This window comes from Scyliorhinus torazame, chromosome 6 (genome assembly GCF_047496885.1).
Source record: "Scyliorhinus torazame isolate Kashiwa2021f chromosome 6, sScyTor2.1, whole genome shotgun sequence".
In the NCBI taxonomy this organism is placed as follows: domain Eukaryota; kingdom Metazoa; phylum Chordata; class Chondrichthyes; order Carcharhiniformes; family Scyliorhinidae; genus Scyliorhinus; species Scyliorhinus torazame.
In genome coordinates this window covers 84,185,068-84,211,888 of record NC_092712.1, presented here as the reverse complement: position 1 = coordinate 84,211,888, position 26,821 = coordinate 84,185,068, and the positions used below count along the sequence as shown (strand labels likewise).

The window sequence follows — 26,821 nt, the reverse complement described above, 5'->3', positions numbered from 1 at the left end:
ACAGTGTCCCCCAGGAATGGGATGTCTTTTGGTTACCAGACCCGGCAGAAACAGTAAAAGATTTGGCTGCAACTGCAGGATAAACAGGGCCTCTTCCAGCATGCAGGCGGGGGAAGGGCAAGCTTAAAGCTGCAAGTTGACCTGAGGGCCTTTATCAAAGGTAAATTCTAGCAGCAGAGGGAACAACTGTGAATAGATCTCACCAAGGCCACTGAAGAAGCGGGGACGAGGCTTCCGGTGGCGGCCATGGAGGAGTAGGTCGCGCATTCGGCAGCTCCCGTCTGGAACGGACTCTTAGACCTTTTTCAGGAGTTTCCACAGACATTTTGGGGCAGACTGGTGAAGCGAACACTGCCAAAAGGATTCCCTCTCGAGACTTCCGGTTGCGGCTATGCGGAGCTAAGTCGCACATTCGGCGGCTCCTACAAAAGTGGACTTTTAGGCTCTTTTCAGGGCCCCCAAGGGCACTTTTTCGACATTTCCCGGTGTGGGAAGGAGTTAATAATAGCTCCCCGTCAGTATATGGCTTTAACTAGGAGCGGGGCGACAAAGAAGGTGGTGGTGGACCAGAAGAAGGGAGGGAAGAAGGACAAAATGGCAGCGGGCAGAGACCAGGCAGCGTGGAGGCAGTGGGCGGAGGAGCAACAGGAGGGTATCCAGCGCTGCCTCAGAGAGATTAAAACGGACCTGCTATAGCCGATGAAGGCTTCTATTGATAAGCTGCTGGAGACACAGAGGGCCCAGGGGGTGGTGATCCGAGAGGCTCGACAAAAGATCTGACAATGAGGACGAGATCTTAGGCCTGGCGGTAAAGGTAGAGGCGCCACGAGGCGCTCCACAAGAAATGGCAGGAGCGGTGCGAGGAGATGGAGAATCGGTCGAGGCGGAAGCTGGAAGGGGCCCATAGAATGTTGGCGAGGAGGCCCAAGGCTAACGAGCCTCCGCGGGCGGTGCTGGTACGGTTCCATCGGTTCGTCGATCGGGAGTGTGTGCTCAGGTGGGCCACGAAGGAGAGGAGCAGCAGGTGGGAGAACGCGGAGGTTCGGATATATCAGGACTGGAGTGCGGAGGTGGCGAAGAGGAGGGCCGGGTACAATCGAGCGAAGGCGGTGCTGCACAGGGAGGGGGTGAAGTTTGGCATGTTGCAGCCGGCGCGACTGTGGGTTACCTACAAGGACCGGCACCATTATTTTGAGTCTCCGGAGGAGGCGTGGGCCTTTGTTCAGGCCGAGAAGCTGGACACAGGCTGAGGGTCGGGATGGGCGATTGGGGACTGCGGTGGATATGTTATGCCTATTTTTGGTTCGGCGGGGGGGGTGGAATCGAGTTGCTGCTGCTAAGGTCAAGGAGGAGCTGGAGCGAGTGGGGGGGGGGGGGGGGGGGGTTGAGACCGGGGTATGCCGCTGTGGGGAACGGGACAGGTGTGGGGTGTGGGCGCGTGGCTGGCCGAGGAGGAGTCATGGCTAGTCGGCGGGGGAGGGGGGTGGGTAGCCCCCTAATCCGGCTGATAACCTGGAATGTAAGGGGACTGAATGGGCCGGTTAAGCGGGCCCGCGTGTTCGCGCACCTGAAGGGGCTCAAGGCGGATGTGGTTATGCTCCAGGAGACTCACCTGAAGGTGGCAGTCCAGGTAAGACTGAGGAAAGGGTGGGTAGGTCAGGTGTTTCACTCGGGGCTAGATGCCAAAAATCGAGGGGTGGCGATCTTGGTGGGAAAGGTGTCATTCGAGGCGTCGAGCATTGTGGCAGATAATGGTGGTAGGTACATAATGGTAAGTGGTAAGTTGCAGGGAGAGAGGGTGGTACTGGTCAATGTGTATGCTCCGAACTGGGACGATGCGGGTTTTATGCGGCGTATGTTGGGCCGGATCCCAGACTTGGAAGTGGGGGGCCTGATGATGGGGGGAGACTTTAACATGGTGTTGGATCCGGCACTGGATCGCTCCAGGTCTAGACGGGTAGGAAGCCGGCGGCGGCTAGAGTGTTATGGGGATTTATGGACCAAATGGGAGGGGTGGACCCTTGGAGATTTGCAAGGCCGGGGGCTAGGGAATTTTCATTCTTCTCACATGTCCATAAGGCTTATTCTCGAATCGACTTTTTCATTTTGAGTAGGGCGCTGATAGCGAGAGTAGAGGATACAGAGTATTCGGCAATAGCCATTTCGGACCACACCCCGCATTGGGTGGACCTGGAGATGGGGAGGAGAGGGACCAGCGCCCGCTGTGGCGCTTGGAGGTGGGGCTGTTGGCGGACGAGGAGGTGAGCAAGCGGGTCCGAGGAAGTATAGAGAGGTACTTGGAGACCAACTACAACGGGGAGGTCTGAGTGGGGACGGTATGGGAGGCACTGAAGGCGGTGGTGAGGGGAGAGCTGATCTCCATTAGGGCCCACAAGGAGCGGAGGGAGCGGGGGGGAGAGGGAGAGGCTGGTGGGGGAGATGGTGAGGGTAGACAGGAGGTATGCGGAAGAGCCTGAGGAAGGATTGTTGAGGAAGAGGCGCAGCCTCCAGGCCGAATTCGACCTGGTGACCACCAGGAAGGCAGAGGTGTAGTGGAGGAAGGTTCAGGGGGCGGTCTACGAGTATGGGGAAAAGGCAAGCCGGATGCTGGCGCATCAGCTTCGGAAGCAGGACGCAGCTAGGGAGATTGGGCGAGTTAAGCACAGGGGAGGGAGCGTGGTGCGGAGTGGGGTTGGCATCAATGGGGTCTTCAGGGACTTCTACGAGGAATTGTACCGATCCGAGCCCCCATGGGAGGAGGGAGGGATGGGCCGTTTCCTGGACCAATTGAGGTTTCCAAAGGTGGAAGAGGGACTGGTGGCGGGACTGGGGGCCCCGATTGGGCTGGAGGAGCTGATCAAAGGGATAGGAAGCATGCAGGCGGGGAAGGCACCGGGGCCGGACGGTTTCCCGGTCGAGTTCTATAAAAAATATATGGACCTGTTGGGCCCGCTGTTAGTTAGGACCTTCAATGAGGCAAGGGAGGAGGGGGCTTTACCCCCGACAATGTCCGAGGCACTGATCTCCTTGATCCTGAAGCGGGTCAAGGATCCCCTGCAATGTGGGTCTTACAGACCGATTTCCTTGCTAAATGTAGATGCCAAGGTGCTGGCGAAGGTCTCAGCCACGAGGATTGAGGATTGTGTGCCGCAGATCATCCATGAAGACCAGACGGGGTTTGTGAAGGGGAGACAGTTGAACGCGAATGTGCGGAGGCTTTTGAACGTTATCATGATGCCGGCGAGGGAGGGGGAGGCGGAGATAGTGGTGGCGATGGACGCTGAGAAAGCCTTCGATAGGGTAGAGTGGGGGTACCTGTGAGAGGTGCTGAAGAGGTTCGGGTTTGGGGAGGGGTTTGGCAGGTGGGTTAGGCTGTTGTATGAGGTCCCGATGGCGAGTGTGGCCACAAATAGGAGGTCCGAGTATTTTTGGTTGCACCGAGGGACGAGACAGGGGTGTCCCCTGTCCCTTCTGCTCTTCGCACTGGCGATTGAACCCCTGGCTATGGCACTGAGAGAGTCGAGGAACTGGAGGGGGTTGGTGCGGGGTGGGGAGGAGCACAGGGTGTCGCTTTATGCGGACGACCTGCTGCTGTATGTGGCGGACCCGGTGGGAGGAATGCCAGAGGTAATGAGGATCCTTAGGGAATTCATGGACTTTCCGGGGTACAAACTCAATATGGGGAATAGCGAGCTGTTCGTAGTTCAGCGAGGAGACCAGGAGAGGGGGATTGGCGAGCTCCCACTAAAAAGGGCGGAGAGGAGCTTCAGATATTTGGGGGTCCAGGTGGCCAGGAGCTGGGGGGCCCTCCATAGGCTTAACTTTACAAGGCTGGTGGAGCAAATGGAGGAGGAGTTCAAGAGGTGGGACGCATTGCCGCTGTCCCTGGCGGGTAGGGTGCAGTCAATCAAAATGACGGTGCTCCCAAGGTTTTTGTTCCTGTTCCAGTGCCTCCCCGTGTTTATCCCGAAGGCTTTTTTCAGGCGGGTTAACAGGAGTATAATGGGGTTTGTGTGGGCGCGAGGGACTCCGAGGGTGAGAAGGGTGTTCCTGGAGTGGAGTAGAGATAGAGGGGGGGCTGGCGCTGCCCAACCTCTGTGGGTACTACTGGGCCGCCAATGCGACAATGGTGCGCAAGTGGGTGATGGAGGGGGAGGGGGCTGCATGGAAGAGGCTGGAGACGGCGTCCTGTGTGGGTACGAGTCTGGGGGCGCTGGCAACGGCGCCACAGCCGCTCCCTCCAAGGAGGTATACCATGAGCCCGGTGGTGGTGGCGGCCCTCAAAATTTGGGGGCAGTGGAGGCGGCATAGGGGGGGAAGTTAGGGCCTCGGCATGGACCCCATTACGGGGGAACCACCGGTTCGCCCCAGGAAGAACAGGTGGAGGGTTTTCGGGGTGGCACAGGGCAGGGATACGAATGTTGGGGGACCTGTTTGTGGACGGGAAGTTCGCGAGCTTGGGTGAGCTGGAGGAGAAGTATGAACTCCCCCCGGGAACACCTTCAGGTACTTACAGGTAAGGGCGTTTGCCAGACGGCAGGTGGTGGAATTCCCGTGGCTACTGCCACACACAGTACAGGACAGGGTGCTCTCGGGGGGGTGGGTGGGAGTGGGGAAGATCTCGGAAACCTACCAGGTGATGCAGGAGGAGGAGGCGGCCTCGGTGGTGGAGTTGAAAGGTAAGTGGGAGGAGGAGTTGGGAGAGGAGATCGAAGAGGGGACGTGGGCAGATGCCCTAGGGAGGGTGAACTCTTCCTCTTCATGCACGAGGCTCAGCCTCATACAGTTTAAGGTGCTGCACAGGGCACACATGACCGGGACAAGGATGAGCAGGTTCTTTGGGGGTGAGGACAGGTGTGTTAGGTGCTCAGGGAGCCCAGCAAATCACACCCATATGTTCTGGGCATGCCCAGCGCTGGAGGTATTTTGGAAGGGCGTAGCGAGGACGGTGTCGAGGGTGGTAGGATCCAGGGTCAAACCGGGCTGGGGGCTCGCAATATTTGGGGTGGCAGAGGAGCCGGGAGTGCAGGAGGCGAAAGAGGCCGGAATTCTAGCCTTTGCATCCCTGGTAGCCCGGCGAAGGATTCTCCTTCAGTGGAAAGATGCGAGGCCCCAAGCGTGGAATCCTGGATCAGCGATATGGCAGGGTTCATTAAATTGGAGAGGGTGAAATATGCCTTGAGAGGGTCGGTACAAGGGTTCTTTAGGCGGTGGCAACCGTTCTTAGACTTTCTGGCAGAACGATAGACATTGGTCAATGGCAGCAGCAGCTCGGGGGGGTGGGGGGGAGGGAGTTTACTTTATTTTGGTTTGTGTTATTTACACTGGACGGGTCTGAGGGGGTGGAAACACCTGTTGTCTTAAGTCGGGGTGTTCATGTTAATTTATTATTTACGTACAGGGGGGGGGAGAGGTTTGGTGGGTTGCTTTTTTAGATTGCGTTTTGTACTTAACCCTGTTGGGTTCTTTTTTCTTTCTCATTTTGTTATTGATATTTTATGAAAACCTTTAATAAAAATTATTTAATTTTTTAAAAAACTTTAACTTCACCCACTTTCCCTTCTTCGTTCCCAAGACTAGGTCTATAATTGCATTTGCTCTCATTGGGTTTGTCATGAATTGGTTGAAAATAATTTCCTGGACACATTGCATGAATTTTTCTCCCTCAGTTCCCTTATATTGTTTGATTTTGGGATAGTTAAAGTCTCCAACTATTATTGTCCTCTTCTTCTTACAGGCAGAAATTTGCCTACATATCTGTTCTTCTATCTCCTTTTCACTATTTGGGTGTTTGTGGTATACTCCCAGTGACTGCCCCTTTTTTACTTGGAAGCTGAACCCATAAAGCCTTGTGTGTTGACCCCTTTAGTGTGTTATCCCTTCTCACAACTGGAATTGATTCTTTAACCATTAGTGCTACTCCCCCTCCTTTTTCATCGCCCACTCTATCGTGTTTGAAGACTCTATAACCAGGGATATTGAGCTGCCAATTTTGCCCTTCCTTTAGCCAGGTTTCCATTAAAACAATTACATTCTGCTGCCATGTGTCTACCTGTGCAATTAACTCATCTACCTTGTTTGCAATACTTGCATTGAAGTAGAAATGGTTTAACCCTGCCATTTTCCCTTGCTGGACACGTTTTAAACTTTGCTTCTCCTGTAATTCCAAGTCTATCACTGCACTTGCTTCATCACTAGCTAATTTCCGACCTCCATTTTCCTGATCTGAATCCAAACTATCTGATCCTACTCATGGAATCCCATCCCCTTGCCACACTGGCTTAAATACTCTCCAACAGAACTAGTGAAAGCCCCGCAAGGAGATTGGTCCATTATGCAAATCTTGCAAAATGGAGTCCTGGCGATGATGCGTGTTCCCCCTCAGGATGCCGCCTTCGGCACTGGACTAGGATAATTTGGTTGAAAATGCCCTTCGTTCCTCGGGCAATCCCCCGTACAGGACTATGTGGTGGACTTTAGATCGTGTGGGATTCGTCTCTGTCCATTCCCGTATCCAGGATACCGTAACCGGCAACATGTCCATAAAGTTTAGCATGGCTACGAGATTAAAATTTATTGTCACATGTATCGGGCACAGTGAAAAGTATTGTTTTGCATACAGTCCAGTCAGATCATACCATACATGAAAAACATAGGACATACGATAGATACACAGACTTTTGTATTTTCTGTAAGGGATTAGAAGACAGAATACCCTGGATGCTGCTCGCTTTCCCGAGGCAGCAGGAGATAGACAGTAAATGTATGGGAGGCGGGTTCGCGTGATGGACTGGGCTGTGTTCATGACTGTGTAGTTTCTTATGGTCTTGGGCCGAGCAGTTGCCATACCAGGTTGTGATGCAGCCAGATAGGATGCTTTTTATGGTGCATCCGTAAAAATTGGTAATAGTCAATGTGCACATGTGCTGTCGGATTTGACAGAAATCTTTGGATCCTCTCTGTCTTCAGGTGATGTCCCGGAGGACTGGAGAATAGCCAATGTTGTTCCTTTTTTTCAGAAGGGTAGCAAGGATAATCCAGGGAACTACAGGCCGGTGAGCCTTACGTCAGTGGTAGGGAAATTACTGGAGAGAATTCTTCGAGACAGGATCTACTCCCATTTGGAAGCAAGGGGTTGTATTAGTGAGAGGCAGCACGGTTTTGTGAAGGGGCGGTCGTATCTCACTAACTTGATAGAGTTTTTCGAGGAGGTCACAAAGATGATTGATGCAGGCAGGGCAGTGGATGTTGTCTATGTGGACTTCAATAAGGCCTTTCACAAGGTCCTCTCACAAGGAACGAGAGAGACTTGCGGTTGGTGTGTTGCCTCCCAGGTGCCAGGGTGCGTGTTTTCGGGATCCTTCAGGGGGAGGGGGAGCAGCCCCAAGTCGTGGTACCAACGACATAGGTAGGAAAAGGGATAGGGATGTAAGGCAGGAATTCAGGGAGCTAGGGTGGAAACAGTCTGACAAGTTGCAGACTGGTACAAAAGGTAAAGTCACACAGGATCAGAGGTGAGCTGGCAAGATGGATGCAGAACTGGCTAGGTCATAGAAGGCAGAGAGTAGCAATGGAAGGGTGCTTTTCTGATTGGAGGGCTGTGACTAGTGGTGTTCCGCAGGGATCAGTGCTGGGACCTTTGCTGTTCGAAGTATATATAAATGATTTGGAGGAAAATGTAACTGGTCTGATTAGTAAGTTTGCAGACGACACAAAGGTTGGTGGAATTGCGGATAGCGATGAGGACTGTCAGAGGATACAGCAGGATTTAGATCGTTTGGAGACTTGGGCGGCGAGATGGCAGATGGAGTTTAATTCGGACAAATGTGAGGTGATGCATTTTGGAAGGTCTAATACAGACAGGGAATATACAGTGAATGGTAGAACCCTCAAGAGTATTGACAGTCAGAGAGATCTTGGTTTACAGGTCCACAGGTCACTGAAAGGGGCAACACAGGTGGAGAAGGTAGTCAAGAAGGCATATGGCATGCTTGCCTTCATTGGCCGGGCCATTGAGTATAAAAATTGGCAAGTCATGTTGCAGGTGTATAGAACGTTAGTTAGGCCACACTTGGAGTATAGAGTTCAATTCTGGTCGCCACACTACCAGAAGGATGTGGAGGCTTTAGGGAGGGTGCAGAAGAGATTTACCAGGATGTTGCCTGGTATGGAGGGCATTAGGTATAAGGAGAGGTTGAATAAACGTGGTTTGTTCTCACTGGAACGAAGAAGGTTGAGGGGCGACCTGATAGAGGTCTACTCCGAAGAATAAAGAGAGATGGGTGATGGTGAGAGGGGCTGGGAGGAAGCAGTCAGTACAGGGATCCCTTGTGGTCGTTCCCCTTAGTAACAAGTATACCGCTTTGGATACTGTTGCGGGGGGGGGACTTACCAGGGGTAAGCCATGGGGTGCAGGTCTCTGGCACAGCGTCTGTCCCTGTTGCTCAGAAGGGAAGGGGGGAGAGGAGTAGAGCATTAGTCATTGGAGACTCCATAGTTAGGGGGATAGATAGGAGATTCTGTGGAAACGAGAGAGACTCGCGGTTGTTGTGTTGCCTCCAAGGTGCCAGGGTGCGTGATGTCTCGGATCGTGTTTTCGGGATCCTTCAGGGGCAGGGGGAGCAGCCCCAAGTCGTGGTCCACATAGGTACCAAAGACATAGGTAGGAAAAGGGATAGGGATGTAAGGCAGGAATTCAGGGAGCTAGGGTGGAAACTTAGATCTAGGACAAACAGAGTTATTATCTCTGGGTTGTTACCCGTGCCATGTGATAGCGAGACGAGGAATAGGGAAAGAGAGGAGTTGAACGCGTGGCTACAGGGATGGTGCAGGAGGGAGGGTTTCAGATTTCTGGATAATTGGGGCTCATTCTGGAGTCGGTGGGACCTCTACAAACGGGATGGTCTGCAACTGGACCAGAGGGGTACCAATAACTTTGTGGGGGGGGAAATTTGCTAATGCTCTTCGGGAGGGTTTAAACTAGTTCAGCAGGGGCTTGGGAACCTGAATTGTAGCTCCAGTGTACAGGAGGTTGAGAGCAGTGAGGTCATGAGTAAGGTTTTAAAGTTGCATGAGTGTACCGGCAGGCAGGAAGGTGGTTTAAAGTGTGTCTTCTTCAATGCCAGGAGCATCCGGAAAAAGGTGGGTGAACTTGCGGCATGGGTTGGTACCTGGGACTTCGATGTTGTGGCCATTTCGGAGACATGGATAGAGCAGGGACAGGAATGGTTGTTGCAGGTGCCGGGGTTTAGATATTTCAGTAAGCTCAGGGAAGGTGGTAAAAGAGGGGGAGGGGTGGCATTGTTAGTCAAGGACAGTATTACGGTGGCAGAAAGGACGTTTGATGAGGACTCGTCGATAGAGTTAGTATGGGCTGAGGTTAGAAACAGGAAAGGAGAGGTTACCCTGTTAGGGGCTTTCTGTAGGCCTCCGAAAAGTTCCAGAGATGTAGAGGAAAGGATTGCAAAGATGATTCTGGATAGAAGCGAAAGCAACAGGGTAGTTGTTATGGGGGACTTTAACTTTCCAAATATTGACTGGAAACACTATAGTTAGAGTACTTTAGATGGGTCCGTTTTTGTCCAATGTGTGCAGGACGGTTTCCTGACACAGTATGTAGATAGGCCAACGAGAGGCGAGGCCGTATTGGATTTGGTACTGGGGAATGAACCAGGACAGGTGTTAGATTTGGAGGTAGGTGAACACTTTGGTGATAGTGACCACTATTCGATTACGTTTACTTTAGTGATGGAAAGGGATAGGTATCTACCACAGGACAAGAGTTCTCTCTGGGGGAAAGGCAATTATGATGCGATGAGGAAAGACTTAGGATGCATCGGATGGAGAGGAAAACTGCAGGGAATGGGCACAATGGAAATGTGGAGCTTATTCAAGGAACAGCTACTTCGTGTCCTGAAAAGTATGTACCGGTCAGGCAGGGAGGAAGTGGTCGAGCAAGGGAACCGTGGTTTACTAAGACAGTCGAAACACTTGTCAAGAGGAAGAAGGAGGCTTATGTAAAGATGAGGCATGAAGGTTCAGTTAGGGCGCTCGAGAGTTACATGTTAGCTAGGAAGGACCTAAAGAGAGAGCTAAGAAGAGCCAGGAGGGGACATGAAAAGTCTTTGGCAGGTAGGATCAAGGATAACCCTAAAGCTTTCTATAGATATGTCAGGAATAAAAGAATGACTAGGGTAAGAGTAGGGCCAGTCAAGGACAGTGGTGGGAAGTTGTGCTTGGAGTCCGAGGAGATAGGAGAGGTGCTAAATGAATATTTTTCGTCAGTATTCACACAGGAAAAAGACAATGTTGTCGAGGAGAATACTGAGATTCAGTCTACTAGGCTAGAAGGGCTTGAGGTTCATAAGGAGGAGGTGTTAAGAATTCTGGAAAGGGTGAAAATGAAAAAGTCCCCTGGGCCGGATGGGATTTATCCTAGGATTCTCTGGGAAGCTAGGGAGGAGATTGCTGAGCCTTTGGCTTTGATCTTTAAGTCATCTTTGTCTACAGGAATAGTGCCAGAAGACTGGAGGATAGCAAATGTTGTCCCCTTGTTCAAGAAGGGGAGTAGAGACAACCCCGGTAACTATAGACCAGTGAGCCTTACTTCTGTTGTGGGCAAAATCTTGGAAAGGTTTATAAGAGATAGGGTGTCTCATCATCTGGAAAGGAATAATTTGATTAGACATAGTCAACACGGTTTTGTGAAGGGTAGGTCGTGCCTCACAAACCTTATTGAGTTCTTTGAGAAGGTGACCAAACAGGTGGATGAGGGTAAAGCAGTTGATGTGGTGTATATGGATTTCAGTAAAGCGTTTGATAAGGTTCCCCACGGTAGGCTACTGCAGATAATACGGAAGCATGGGATTCAGGGAGATTTAGCAGTTTGGATCAGAGATTGGCTAGCTGGAACAAGACAAAGGATGGCGGTTGATGGGAAGTGTTCAGACTGGAGTCCAGTTACTAGTGGTGTACCACAAGGATCTGTTTTGGGGCCACTGCTGTTTGTCATTTTTATAAATGACCTGGAGGAGGGCGTAGAAGATTGGGTGAGTAAATTTGCAGACGACACTAAAGTCGGTGGAGTTGTGGACAGTGCGGAAGGATGTTACAAGTTACAGAGGGACATCGATAAGCTGCAGCGCTGGGCTGAGAGGTGGCAAATGGAGTTTAATGCAGAAAAGTGTGAGGTGATTCATTTTGGAAGGAATAACAGAAAGACAGAGTACTGGGCTAATGGTAAGATTCTTGGCAGTGTGGATGAGCAGAGAGATCTCGGTGTCCATGTACATAGATCCCTGAAAGTTGCCACTCAGGTTGAGAGGGTTGTTAAGAAGGCGTACGGTGTGTTAGCTTTTATTGGTAGAGGGATTGAGTTTCGGAGCCATGAGGTCATGTTGCAGCTGTACAAAACTCTGGTGTGGCCGCATTTGGAGTATTGCGTGCAATTCTGGTCGCCGCATTATAGGAAGGATGTGGAAGCATTGGAAAGGGTGCAGAGGAGATTTACCAGAATGTTGCCTGGTATGGAGGGAAGATCTTATGAGGAAAGGCTGAGGGACTTGAGGCTGTTTTCGTTCGAGAGAAGAAGGTTAAGAGGTGACTTAATTGAGGCATACAAGATGATCAGAGGATTGGATAGGGTGGACAATGAGAGCCTTTTTCCTCGGACGGTGATGTCTAGCATGAGGGGACATAGCTTTAAATTGAGGGGAGATCGATGTAAGACAGATGTCAGAGGTAGGTTCTTTACTCAGAGAGTAGTAAGGGCATGGAATGCCCTTCCTGCAACAGTAGTAGACTCGCCAACACTAAGGGCATGCAAATGGTCATTGGGTAGACATATGGACAATAAGGGAATAGTGTAGATGGGCTTAAGAGTGGTTTCACAGGTCGGTGCAGCATCGAGGGCCGAAGGGCCTGTCGCTGTAATGTTCTATGTTCTATGTTCTACAAAATTATGTGGGGCATAGACACAGTGGATAGTCAGAGACTTTTTCCCAGGGTAGAGGGGTCAATTACTCGGGGGCATAGGTTTAAGGTGCGAGGGGCAAGGTTTAGAGGAGATGTACGAGGCAAGTTTTTTACACAGAGGGTAGTGGGTGCCTGGAACTTGCTGCGGAAGAGGTGGTGGAAGCAGGGACGAGAGTGACGTTTAAGGGGCATCTTGACAAATACATGAATAGGATGGGAATAGAGGGATACGGACCCCGGAAGTGCAGAATATTTTAGGTTAGACGGGCAGCATGGTCAGCACAAGCTTGGAGGGCTGAAGGGCCTGTTCCTGTACTATTCTTTGTTCTTGGTTCCTTTGAAATTTCCACAAAGGCGGACCAAGCCATCTGGCTTAAGGATAGGTACCATGGGTGCCGCCCATTCTGCAAACTGGACCGGTTTTATTATTCCTTCATGCTCCAATCTTTTGATTTCCCTATTGAATTTCTGCCTTAATGCGACAGGTACCGGTCGGGCCTTGGAGAATTTTGGGACTGCCTCAGGGTCTACATGTATTGTCGCCTTTGCTCCCTTTATAGTTCTGAGCCCTTCTCGTAAAACCTCTGGGTATCTGCACAGGAGTTCGCTCAGGCGACCATTTTCCTTTACCCATTCCAGCTGGATCGCTTTTAGCCAGTTCGTCCCAAAAAGTTCGGTCTTGCACCTTTCACTATCATTAAAGGCAGCCAAACTAGCTGCTCCCCATAAGCCACAGGTACATGTGTTGTGCCCAACACTCTCAGTGGTTCCCCTGTGTATGTCCTCAGTTTTGTTGAATTCGTGGTTAGGGATAAGGATTGGAGTCCAGTGCGAATTTTATTAAAAACTGTTTCCCCTATCACTGATACGGCTGCTCCCGTGTCGACTTCCATTAATGTGGAACGTCCATTCAACCTTATGGTTAATTTAATGGTTTTTGATTTAACTATCGCTACACAATTTAGTTGTTCCTCGTTGGAGGTAGGTGGGGTTTCTAGGATGTTTCTCGCACACTCCTGAACCCCAACCTAGGTGTCCTTCTCCAAGATGTTGGTTGTGGGCTTCTATTTCTCCTCTCTGGCTCCGATCTCTGGCAATAACTACAATATCTTGCCGGGCGAAAGGCTGTAGGGGCTGCCGTCTGTCTGGTCCTAATTTCCCCTTGCTTCGGAACGGTTCTGCGAGTGGGCCTGGGTTCCTTAGTATCCGAGTCGTTCCTGTGGGTGGCTATGCAGTTGCCTATCCCCCAGCGGTAGTCCCTTAACTCAGTTTCACCGGTGTGGGAGTCTACCTCCATCGGAGTACCCTGTAACTCATGTGCTCTGCTCGCCACTTTTTCTAAGGACAAAGCCAGCTGCAATGCTTGTTTGCAATCCAGCTCGGCCTCTGCTAGCAGACGTTTTTGTATTGCTGAATTATTTATTCCGCATACCAACGGAGCCGACGCCATAGAACACAGGCTGGAGAGAACATCCCATGTGCAGTGGGCCGCCGCACACCCTGAAGACTTGACCGCCCGTCAGGCTGAGGAGGGATCCAGAAGGGGAGGCGATGATCCAAGGTGTACAGGCGTCCTTGGTCAATGAGCTGACAGACACCATGTGCCGCAGAAGACTCCATCTCAACAAAGAGGCAGTGCGGCACCCTGTGGAGCAGTAGGACACCCCCACTCCCAATGGCAGTGAAGGTCACTGCAGTCCTATATCCCTTTTATGCCACCGGAACATTCCAAGGCTCAGGCGGTGGGATCTGTGTGGCATATCACAGTCATCCACCCACATATGCATTCGGGAGGTGCTCTTTGACCTTGAACGGGCTCACAAACTTGCCCGGGCTTCAGGATTTGCCACCATCGCCGGGGTGCCCCAAGTTCAGGAGGCGATCGATAGCATGCATGCATGTTGCACTGTGAGCACTGAGGCATCAGGGAGTGCCCTATATTTACAGGAAGGGGGGTTCCACTCCCTGAATGTGTGACCACCGCCTCTGAATCATGCACATATGTGCCTGCTACCCAGGGAGCATATATGACAGCTACGTTTTGGGACACTCCAAGGTCCCCGGTTAATTCATAGGCGACACGGAATACCTGCTGAGGTCATGGCTCACGATGCTCGTGCGTGGACCTGAGACCGAGGTGGAGACCCATTATAATGAGGTCTACATGGCCACCTGTGCTTTCGTTGAGCGGTGCATCGGACTGCTGAAAATGCGATTCCGATGCCTTGACTACCTTGGTGATGCCGTGCAATACACTCCCCAGAGGGTCTCCCGCTTTCTGGTGGCCTGCTGTGCCCTCCATAATCTGGCACAGCAGTGAGGCGACATGCTGGGGGAGAAGCAGGAGGAGGAGGAGTAAGAGGAGGCGGAGGGACATGCGACCTCATCGGAAGCGGCGGATGAGGAGGCTGACGTGGTCCAAGAGGGGATGGTCGACAAGCCCGAGGAGGAGCCAGAGGATGGAGGACAGGCAGCGGCAAGGGTTCGGCAGACCAGAGGATGTGGGAGGCCTTATCATCTCCAAATACTCCCAGGACAAAGCTGTGTTCATCAACTGAACCCCCCACCCCCATTTCCCTCCGACACCAGAAATCACCCATTTACCTCCCTCCCCTCCCAAATCCCACTCCCCCATCACTCCTCTCCCATTTCCCTCCCCATTCCCCTCTCCCTCATTCCACTCCCCCCAAATCCCGCACCCGCCCCTCCTTTCTGCTCCCTTCCTTCATTCCCCTGCCCCAAATACTCCCTACTCCCCTATTCCTCACCCCCATCACACAACCCCTCTCCGACCACCCTGATCCTCCTCCAAGCATCAGTACAACATCACTCCAGGATAATGTGCCTGTGTTGGCGCTGTCAGCATGACACCATACATGTCAGGAGAGTGACAATAATTTGTTGTGAGGAAAGCTTTGGTGCTCCCCAGTTTCTGCTAAAGTCTGACTCTTGTCTTTCTGCTAACAGCGTGCTCACACCCATCCTCTGAATGGTTTCTGCATCCGAGGCTTTTGATCTTGGACCACTGTGCCCAAGGGGTGGGTGTTGAGGGGCGGAGGGGAAAAGGAGGTAGGTGTGGTGGCAGGCCCGCTCTGAAGTTTGATGTGACAGAATCTTCATATGTATGAGGTGGGACATGTTTCGATAGTGAACATTTTACTGTGATAGATTTCCGTTCCCCCTAGCTACAGATAGTGACCTCACCGGTGCTCCTCACTCTTTTTGGTCCTTTGTAGTCTACTGCTACGTTCTAGGTGTGTCCCCAGGGTGCACATCAGAGGTGGTGGCAGCCTGCTGCCTCCCATGTCCTGTGGCCTTTGATGCCCTTGGCATTTCTTACAAGGTCAACAAAAGGCAGAGAATGCTGGAAAGTCAGCTTTGGTTGGAGGTTTCACTGGCTAATATAGAAGCACTGATGTTAATGAAAAAAGGCTGTATAACATCCAAGCTTTTGCAGCTCATAAAGATATCCTCTGCTCTTGAATCGGCAACAAGTATCCTTCAATTCAAAACTGGCATAGATTGGTCAAAGAGTGTATTCCTATGGCGTTCCTGATGTCTTTGATCCGTTCAAAGCGATGCGTCCGTAGGTTATCTTTGTGATAGTGAGGATAAGGGGACTGTGGCTCGACTCAGGGTCATACAGGACACAAAAGTTATTGATCTGCAAGAGGCACTATTCGGGATAGGAGATCACAATCACAGAATTGTTACAGCGCAGGATGCCAGTCAGCCCATCGTGTCGGCACAGGCTCGCCAAATGTACTTCACCTAATGACATTCTCTTGCTTTCGGCCCATAAGCCAGCAGATTGTTTCTTTTCAAATTATCATCCAACTCCCTCTTGAATGCCTTAATTGAATCTGCCTCCAACATACTCTCAGGCAGTATTTTTCAGACCCTAGCCACTTGCTGTATGACTAGGTGTTTCCTCACGCCGCTTTTGCTTCTTTTGCCAATTAGTTTAAATATATGCCCTCTCGTTCTCAATCTGTTTATGAACGTGAACAGTTTCTCTCTATTTACTCCATCCAGACTCCTCAGGTGGTTGAATACTTCCATCAAATCTTCTCTCAGCCTTTCTTTTTCCAAGAAAATAGTTCTTCACATCTGAAGTTCCTCAACCGTGGTGCCATTCTTTTTAACCTCTTTTGCACTTTCTCCAATGCCTTTACATCCTTCCTAAAATGCAGTGCCTAGAACTGTATGCAATACTCCAGCTAAGGTCTAATTAGTGTCTTACACAAGTTCAACAAGTTCCCGTAACAGCCTCCCCGAACAGGCGCCGGAATGTGGCGACTAGGGGCTTTTCACAGTAACTTCATTTGAAGCCTACTTGTGACAATAAGCGATTTTCATTCATTTCATTTCATACCATAAGAACATAAGAACAAGGAACAGGAGTAGGCCATCTGGCCCCTCGAGCCTGCTCCGCCATTCAATGAGATCATGGCTGATCTTTGTGGACTCAGCTCCACTCTCCGGCCCGTACACCATATCCCCGAATCCCTTTATTCTTTAGAAAGGTATCTATCTTTTTCTTAAAAACGTTTAAAGAAGGAGCCTCAACTGCTTCACTGGGCAAGGAATTCCAGAGATTCACAACCCTTTGGGTGAAGAAGTTCCTCCTACACTCCTAAATCTACTTTCCCTTATTTTGAGGCTATGCCCCCTAGTTCTGCTTTCCCCGACCAGTGGAAACAACCTGCCCGCATCTGTTCCTTGTTCATAACCTCCTTGCTCTTGCACTATATGCCCCTATTAATAAAGCCTAGGATATGTATGCTTTATTAAGTGCTCTCTCAACCTGTCCTGCCACCTTTAATAACATATGCATACATATATCCAGGTCCCACTGCTCCTGCACCCACTTTTGAGTAATATATTTTATTTTATAATGGCACTCCTTGTCCTTCCTGTACATCAAGATCTACTTAGATCATTAATTTACATCAGGAAAAGAAAGTGTCCCAACACTGACCCGTGGGGAACTCCATTACAAACCTTGGGCGGGATTCTCCGCAATCGGCGCGATGTCTGCCGACCGGCGCCAAAAACGGCGCGAATCAGTCCAGCATCGCGCCGCCCCAAAGGCTGGCGGGAAAGGCCTTTGGTGCCCGCCAGCTGGCTCGAAACTGACTTTGCCGTGTGGCGCATGCATGGGAGCGTCAGCGGCCGCTCACTGCATCCCCGCACATGCGCAGTGGAGGGGGTCTCTTCCGCCTCCGCCATAATGGAGACCATGGCGAAGGCGGAAGGAAAAGAGTGCCCCCATGGCACCGGCCCGCCCGCGGATTGGTAGGCCCCGATCGCGGGCCAGGCCACCGTGGGGGCACCCCCTGGGGCCAGATCACCCCGCGCCCCCCCCCCCCACCCCAGGACCCCGGAGCCCGCCAGCGCTTGTCCCGCCGGTAAGAGAGGTGGTTTGATTCTCGCCGGCAGGACAGGCATTCCAGCAGCGGGACTTCGGCCCATCGCGGGCCGGAGAATCGCCGGGGGGGGGGGGGGGGCCCGCCAACTGGCACGGCGCGATTCCCACCCCCGCCGAATATCCGGTGCCGGAGAATTCGGCAACCGGCGGGGGCGGGATTCACGCCAGCCCCCGGCGATTCTCCGACCCGGCGGGGGGTCGGAGAATCCCGCCCCTTCTTCCAGCCTGGAAAAATATGCATTAACCATTACTCTCTGTTTCCTGTCACTAAGCCAATTTAGTATGCATTCATTCAGGGGATGTGGGCTCTGCTGAGTAGGTCATCTTTCCTTGCTCGTCCCCAAATGCCTTTGAGGAGGTGGTGGCAAGCTCCCTGCTTGTGCTGCTGCAGTCCATGTGGTGCAGGAACACCCACAGTGTTGTTAGGGCGGGAGTTCCAGGATTTTGACCGAGCAACAGTGAAGGAAAGGCGATTCATTTCCAAGTCAGGATGGTGAGTGGCTTTGAGAGGAACCTGTAGGTGGTCGTGTTCCCATCTATCTGCTACACTGGTCCTTCTATCGCCGGGGGGGGGGGGGCCGCCAACCGGCACGGTGCGATTCCCACCCCCACCGAATATCCGGTGCCGGAGAATTCGGCAACCGGCGGGGGCGGGATTCACGCCAGCCCCCGGCGATTCTCCGACCCGGCAGTTGTGGGATTGAAATGTTCCATCTAAGATCCATGGTGAATTCCTGCAGTGCATCTTGTAGATGGTACACACTGCTGCTACTGCGTGTCAGTGGAGGAGGGATTGAATGTTTGTGGAACAGATACCAATAAAGTAGACTGCTTTGTCCTGGATGGTGTCAAGCTTGAGTACTGTTGGAGCTGCACTCATCCAGGCAAAAGAAAGTATTCCATCACACTGCTGACTTGTGCCTTGTAGATGGTGGACAGGCTTTGGGGAGTCAAAGGTGAGTCTTGCCACTGGATTCCTAGCCTGTGATGAGCTTTTGTAGCTGTGAATTGTCCAGGTCTTGTAACTATCCATTGTACTCCGCTGTACCAAATGCCGTTTGGACGTCCTTGTGCACCGCAACAAGAGCAATGCTCTCATCAACCCTCTCGGTTTACATGTTACAATAGAGTTCCTTCCAACAGCATTGGACTAATTGAGAATTGAGGTGGCATAGTCAGGGATGAGGGTTTAGGCAGAAAACAAGACAGTGAGAGGATCAGGCAGTTAGTTGATGTTGGAAATAGGTTATCCGTGTGATGGAGAGAATAAGGGGACAGTGGCTCGACTCAGGGTCATTCATGACACCAACGTTCTTGTTCCGTATGAGGCACTATTCAGGATAGAAGATCACAGAATTGTTTTAGCGCATAAGGAGGCCAGTCAGCCGATCGCGTCCAAATGAGCAATTCACCCAATGGCATTCTCCTGCTTTCACCCCGCAGTCATACCTGGCACAAAGGAAGATGGTTGTGGTGTTGGAGATCAATCATCTCTGCTCCACGACATCACTGCAGGTGTTCCTCAGGGCAGTGTCCCAGGCTCAACATCTTCAGCTGCTTCATCAATGACCTTCCTTCTGTCATAAGATCAGAAGTGGGGATGTGTTTGCAGATGACTGCACAGTGTTCAGTACCATTCACAACTGCTCAGATAATGAAACAGTGCATGTCAAAATGCAGCAACACCTAGACATAGGGCGCGATGTTCCGGAAAAATTTCTAAGTGCTGTAGCAAGCAGGAATTGGCGCGTGTTTCCCAGCACTCGGCCTGGCAAGTCCAGCAACACTATTCAATGTCAATTGGCCCACTTAACGAGGCCTCACGGGCGTCCCGCCCCGAATGCCGGTTCCCTAGCTGATTGGCTGTGACCGCGCTCGCCAGGCCCCCGCTAACAAGTTCCAGCAGCACTTAGGCTACACTTGCTCAGCCAACTCCAGCCAGCTCACAATAATGGCGCCGAGGAGACCGGACCCAAGATTCGGGGATGCTGACCTGGGGAGGCTCCCGGACGTGGCGGAGGCCAGGAGGAATGTCCTGTTCCCCCGAAGATCCTGGAGGGTGAGCCACAAGGCAGTCAGTGCTACCTGGGACGAGGTGGCGGCAGAAGTCAGCTTGGGCAGTACGACCAGGACTGGCCTCCAGTGTCAGAAGGTCAACGACCTACACCGGGCAGCCAGAGTGAGTAGACACCAACATCCCACACCCCCAAAAGGGAAAATCCCCCCAGGTGACCCCTATCTCTCCCACTGACCACATATCCATTCTCCCACAGGTCCTCCAGCCGACGGTGCCGGCCCATCTCGGGTGGCCCCCTCTCCTAACTCTGACGAGAACACCTTGGAGGAGAGTTCCGAGGATACAACTGTTATAGTCACAGCACAGCTGTCATCCCCACCTTCCACCAGCGCAGATACACACACCTCGGTGGGACAAGCAGGTAGGCAGTCTTCTGGGGCACAATCTGGTGAGCACCACACTGCTGCTGATGTAAACCTGGTGGAGGCAGGAACCCCCAGGCGAGACAGCAGTCGGAGGGCTGCTGGATCCCAGGACCCAGCTGGGCCCCAGCCTAATGCTGCGACCATGGCACAGAGTTTCCCGCAGCTGATGGAGACGTTAGGGAGCAGCCAAAACATTCAGAGGGAGATGTCAACGTCACTCCAGCAGATCCATGGCCAATTGGAGGAGTCCCACAGGCTACAGGCGCAGGAGATGGCGCCGACAATGAGTGGCACCGAGGCCAACACTGCCAGGGTGTCGACCGCAGCGGAAAGCCTGGTGCACGACATCGACATAATAAGTGAAGGTGTCTAAGGCATTGCTCAGTCAGTGACGGCCATGGCTGAGGGTCTCGGCATTATGTCTGCCGCACTGGGGGATGTCATCCAGTAGCAGGCCGACCTTGATGGGGTTCTGCAGGGCTTCTCCTGCTCTCGGGTAGGAATGGCCAAGGCACTGCGGAGATTGTCCCAGTCGCAGGTGGGCATGGCTGAGGCACTGCAGAGCATGACCCGGTCACTGCCGGATGTGTCCCAGTCATCACTGAAGGGCATCGCCGAGGGCATCGACACGATGGTGCGGACCATGGGAAGCCGACAGGGCTATCAGAGCCAGATGATGCAGGAGCAGCAGGGGCTCGAACCAGCTGTGCCTCCATCCCAGGGCCCTATGTGCATCGACTTGCCGCTGAAAGTCAACCGCACCTGTCCCATGGGCGTCGAGGGTGGCCACCAGCTCTCCCAAGTTCCACCCCTCTGATGAGGCCGTGTCTCGGGGTCAGCACACGAGACAAGACAGTGCATGTGCCACCGCCAAGTGAGCCGACGCCCTCCGGCCCCAAAGGCTGCCCGCCAGGGGTGGGAATTGGTTTGACTGATTGGTTGAGGGCCAATAATTGGCCCAAAAGGCTGTACCCTGCCTGATAGCAGGTGGCAATTGGATCCTATCCCAGTGGAATGGTTCTCATCGACCTGAGGGAGCAGTTAAGTCCTAGACACAGAAAGACAAGGAGCTGATTTGTCTCGCTTTCGAGAAAGGCCGTGAGTGCTGTATGCCTGAAGCTGCAGATAACCTGAATGAATTAATCTACAGGGGAGCCATTACAGGCTGCAAACAAAGACAAGAACCTACTCTGTCTCTCTCCAGAAAGGCTGTGAGTGCTGTATTTCTGAAACTAGAGACCTGAATGAATGCATGAATGGACAGTAAATTCTCGAAGTGATAACAAAGTTTGAAAGGGAGTAAGGTGCTATAAACCAGCATCTGAAACTATCAGTGTGTAAATAGTTAGTGTACGGATGGGGCAAATTAAAACGGGCATTGGGAATTAGATAATCGTTAACCAGTTGTATTTGCCGCATAGTTCATAATAGTTCTTGTTATGAATGAACAGTAATTGTGTTTAAATTTAGAACCTGGATTATTGGGCAACCAAGAGCCAATGACTTTGGGTATTTTTCTAAGAATTATTGCTCAATTCACTTGTGTTGTGACTCCGGGTCAATGAGGCTAAAATTGACTGCACACAAGCAAGGTATCATCAGTTTACACATGGCAACTCACATGTTTTCAGATGATGTTACTGAGGGGCAGCATGTAGACAAAAACAGAAGGGGGCTAAAGGTTAAACCCTTGGAGGAGGTAACTATGTGGAATAGGAAAAGAAGCCATTGCAAGCAAAGTTTTGGCTATGAGTAAGTAGATAAGAATGAAACCCGTCGAGTGCAATCCAATCGAGCTGGGCAATGGTGGAGAGGTATTGGAAGAGGATGGTGCAATCAACTGTCTTAATAGTTGACTGGGGCTGTACACCTCTCACACTGTGGCACAGGCATCCTCAAGTGAGCTCAGGAAGGACAGAAACCTCCCATGGAGCCCTTCTGCTCAATTGATAGTCCTCATTAACACAAATGAAAGCTTGCGTTGAAGCACCAAACAGAACTAATCACAGAAACACAAATGATACAGCACAGAAGAAGTCAGTGGCCCATAAATTCTGTGTTGGCACTTTGAAAGAGATTCCCAATTGACTCACCTCCTGTAACTCTGTAAATGATCCTCAATTACTTATGGAAATTATTATTGAATCTGCTTCCACTATCGTTTTAAGGCAATGAATTTGAGATCATAACTCGCTGTCCATTTCTTTTCCCTCATCTCGTTTGGTTCTTTTACCAATTAACTTAGTCCGTGCCCTTACTATGCACCCTCTGCCACTATAGTTTTTCCTTATTTGTCTTATCAAAACTTTTGTGAGGACCCTGAAGAATCTAGCACGAGTTTGTCGAGTCAAACAGAAAGTAACTTTATTTCCAACAATACCACAAAGTACCAGCAGTTCGCGACTGGTGCCCTCTCTAGCTGGTAGCACATTGGCCAGCTCTATTTATACAGCTGCACTGCTAACGATTGCCCTTCCCCACCCCTCATTGAAGAAGCTCATATTCCCCAAGGAACATTTGGTAACCAATTGTCCCCAGCCAATAGGATCCAGGCAGGTTATAACAAACCTTCAGATAATGGCACTATTTTATAATTGGGTATTCTAATTTGCTGGACAGTAAACACATTTGCTAATTTGTGGAAACTAGCATTCCCACGTTGATGTAAGTGGGGCTTCAATTATTATCATGGTGCTGTCAAATGAGCCTTAAATTTTATCACTGCCAGAATTTTCAAGACAATATTTAATTTTTGCAAAATTAGGTGAGGTTTAGATTTTAATAGACAAATATAAATAAGGCAGACTATTAAATATCCCTTTTACAACATGGAAGCGATTAAATAAAACTGACCTTCCAGACAAGCTTGTGTTTCCTTCAGTTTGTCTATCTGAGCTATTTCTAGCAGTTTGGCTAGCTGGTTGAAAGTGTACACTTTGATGACACCAGTAGAAGCCTCATAAATCAGAAAGGGGTTTCCATCCATATTTTCTTTTGATATAACAGTTTTTTTGCTGTGATAACAAAGGAAAGAAAATTAAAATTAAAACTTACATATTCAGTATCTTCCTTCATTCAACTCACAATCTAATTGAGCAATGAGTAGTGTTAATGTCGGAGGATTTAAGACATGAGCAGTTAATATTTTATTTTGTGTGAACTACAGAATAGTTTCCAGATAATTACCATTACTAGATTGTTAAAATGGTGCGGTGTGATTTGAGGACAACAATAAAGACCCAGGTTTTATGTATCGGGGTCCACCATCTAGTGATTAGTATACATATTAACCGTAACTACTCTTATGCTACGGGCTTAAAAATGACAATAAACCAGACATGGGAGCAGATTATCTGCTGGAAAAAGATACCATGGAAAAGTGGTGGAAAAGATACCAGGGAAAAGGGTACATAAATAACTCAACTTTTAAAATTCTGGGGAAATTGTTTTGGCCTTATCTAAAAACTAATATAACCACTCTGAACTTTACTGCATATTTTCTATTTCAATTTTGGGAATGAAACTATTCAGTTTTAATATTTTAAGTAAAATGTCTCAAACAAGATAATGGCAGTAAAGAGGTGGAGATGTAAATAGAGAATTGCATGAAGAGACAAAAATCAAAATAGATTCCAAAAAGGAGAAACAAACATAAATCTTGGTCTTTATTCTCCTAAATATTCACAATGAATTCAGATAAACAGGGGCTAGCTTGCAACCATAGCAGGTTATAACTATCTTCCTTAATCGTGGTTTCCCACCCAATGTGGTTGACAGAGTTCTCAACCATGCCTGATCCATCTCCCGCACCTCTTCTCGCACCCCTACCCCTCCCTCCCAGTACCAGGATAGGATCGCCCTTTCACTCACTTTTCGCCCCAAAGGCCTCTGCATTCAAAGGATCATTCCTCTGCCCATTCCGCCAACCCCAGCATTATGCCACCACCAAACACATCTTCCCCTCACTCCCCCCTGACAGCATTCCGCAGGGACCATTCCCTCTGGTATACCCTGATCCAGTCCTCTATCACCTTCAACATGTCACCCTCTTCCCATGGTACCTTCCCATGCAATCACAGAAGCTGCAACACCTGCCCCGTTACCTCCTCCCTGCTCACCATCAAAAGGCCTAAACACTCTTTTCAAGTGAAGCACTACTTCATGTGCACCTCTTTCAATCTGCTCTATTGCATTTGCTGCTCCCAACACGGTCTACACTACATAAGACCATAAGACATAGGAGCGGAAGTAAGGCCATTCGGCCCATCGAGTCCACTCCACCATTCAATCATGGCTGATTTCAACTCCATTTACCCACTCTCTCTCCATAGCTCTTAATTCCTCGAGAAATCAAGAATTTATCAACTTCTGTCTTAAAGAGACTCAACGTCCCAGCCTCCACCGCCCTCTGTGGCAATGAATTCCACAGACCCACCACTCTCTGGCTGAAGAAATTTCTCCTCATCTCTGTTCTAAAGTGACTCCCTTTTATTCTAAGGCTGTGCCCCCGGGTCCTAGTCTCCCCTGCTAATGGAAACATCTTCCCTACGTCCACCCTATCTAAGCCATTCATTATCTTGTAAGTTTCTATTAGATCTCCCCTCAACCTCCTAAACTCCAATGAATATAATCCCAGGATCCTCAGACGTTCATCGTATGTTAGGCCTACCATTCCTGGGATCATCTGTGGGAATCTCCGCTGGACCCGCTCCAGTGCCAGTATGTCCTTCCTGAGGTGTGGGGCCCAAAATTGCTCACAGACTAAACACAGACTGGGTGAGCGCTTTGCAGAACACCTTTGGTCTGTCCACAGGCAGGGCCCAACCCTTCCTTCACTTGCCATTTCAACTCACCGTCCTGCTCTCATGTCAATGTTTCACCTGCTCCAATGTTTCAGTGAAGCCCAAACTGGAGGAACAGCATCCCATCTTCCGATTAGGCACGTTACAGCCTTCTGGACTTAACATTGAGTTCAACAACTTCAGACTGTGAACGCTCTCCTCCACCTTCATCCCATTTTTATTTCTATCAATTTATTTTAATTTCTTCCATTGATCTGTTCCCCCCCCCCCCCCCCCCCCCAAACCGTCTCCCCTCCCTGGCCCCATTAGGTCTATCTCTTCCCTGTTCCAAGCTGTCCTTTGACACATTGTTTCCCTCTATTTTGCCATTAAATCATTCTGATGCCTTAATATAACACTATCAGCACCCTTCTCAGTTATTATCACCACAATTTACATTCCCTTTGTCTTTTTGTCCACAACATTTTTTTCAATCTCCATATATTGCTAGCCCTCTATCCCAAGCCCCCCTCCCCCACAACAGTATAAATCTCATCCTATTTCCAGTCCTCTCTAGCTTTGATAAAGAGTTATCCAGACTCAAAAAGTTAGCTCTACTCTCTCTGCACAGATGCTGTCAGACCTGCTGAGATTGTCCAGCATTTTCAGTTTTTGTTATAATTATAACTAGTTACTCGTGTTTCATTTGCTGTGAGTGGGTTTTATCAAGTGCCATATCTATTCAATATAGCCAAATGTTATACCCACCACCCCATCAGCATTCCAGTAACTGCACAGTTCTTAACCAAATTCCACAGCTTCCAGATCCCCTGCAAATCATTGCATGTCAACGTTATAGTCTTGCTTTAATAATGCACAATTCTGTCAGTGTAATAATAGCAGCAGCACACAATCTAATTACTCTGGAACCCACCTGATTTGATAATCTGCCCCAAACGCGGATATCTCCAAACTTGCCTTCCATTCAAGAGGTTCTCGGAACATAAAAGCTGCTTCCTGTGGCTGCTTGGAATTAATATATTCCACAAATTTGATAATGCTGTTCAGGAGGGAGACGTTCAGCGGGGTAAATTCTAACTTGCCGACGCCGATGCCAGCCGCCGTCCACTGAGCTGCTCGAGTCAACGCTATACCCATGGCGATCAGTGACTGCAACCAAGCGAGAAAGACATGGGCAAAGTTAATGGGGGACCAAAGGGATTGTTGGAACTTCCTTGCTCCAACCGTTCCTACTGGTACAGAATACACATAAATAAATGACGCCCAAACATCCAGGGATGAGTGAAGAGAATGAGATAGTTTGACGCACTTGTCCTCTATCCATCTGATCAACTTTCAAGATCAGCAGCAAAACCATGCGCGATGCAACGAATGCTTACATTTTATTGTTCAACAATATCGAAGGGATTGTATGTTTTTTATATATATAAATAAATGATTTGGAGTTAAGCCCCAGAGCGTTGGGGATCAATTCAGCATGGTGTCCATTCTCACTCTCACCGCCCCCTTTTCTAACAGCTAATTGAGTTGTAAAGTTTAAACACGTTAACCGGTCTCTTCTCAAGCTACCAACACGGCAAGTGCACAAAGCTGGCAGGCTGACTGACTCTTTGGGGACATCACGCTCGGCCCGTCGCTGGAGGCCCTGTCGGAAAACCCCATCATCCAGCCCCGCCCCCCGGGGATCAGTACAAGCGAACCAACACCGAACCGCCATGCAGATAACAGCCTCACTTAATTTCAGGTAGAAGCACCCCCAAAATACGTCCGAGTCCAACCTGCTTCCTCCGTCCGGCCACAGCGGTGTGAGCGGTCACCATGGGGACCAGCGGGCGCCGCCGTTGCTAAGCTACCGTTTCAAACACCTCCGGCCGGTTCCCTCCTGTCGCGAGACCGCGGGCGGGTGCAAACCGCCTGAGAGGAGTGTGAGCTGGTCCACTCCTGCCGCCGTCAAGAGGTTGCTCTGTGCGAACGTAATTCAATAATCTAATTACAATGGCAAGGGGAGAACGAAGTTTATTGACCGCAGGCCAGGGTGAAATCTTTGAGGTGGGGTACGATTTTTAAAAACTGCTTGGGAAAAGAATAGACTTTAAAATTGATTGTGGTAATAACGTACCGACTGTTAGGATGGGGGACGGATTTCTTGAGTGAATGCAGAATTATGACTCTT

General features: G+C 50.3%; 1 protein-coding gene across 2 annotated transcripts in view; it reads right to left on the bottom strand.

Moving 5' to 3' along the window:
• odad2 (outer dynein arm docking complex subunit 2) overlaps window positions 1–26,583 on the bottom strand; it is a 549,301-nt gene extending 522,718 nt beyond the window's left edge. Inside the window, exons 1-3 of one of the 2 annotated variants that reach the window (XM_072508396.1) lie at window positions 26,427–26,583; window positions 25,562–25,797; window positions 22,700–22,860 (exon numbers count right to left, since the gene is read on the bottom strand). In XM_072508396.1, coding sequence (XP_072364497.1) covers window positions 22,700–22,860; window positions 25,562–25,797; window positions 26,427–26,468 — 439 coding nt within the window. In that variant the 5' untranslated portion in view covers window positions 26,469–26,583. Of the gene's footprint in view, window positions 1–22,699; window positions 22,861–25,561; window positions 25,798–26,382 lie in introns of both variants that reach the window. The other variant, XM_072508397.1, reaches the window with a different exon arrangement.
• Window positions 26,584–26,821: the final 238 nt, after the last annotated feature.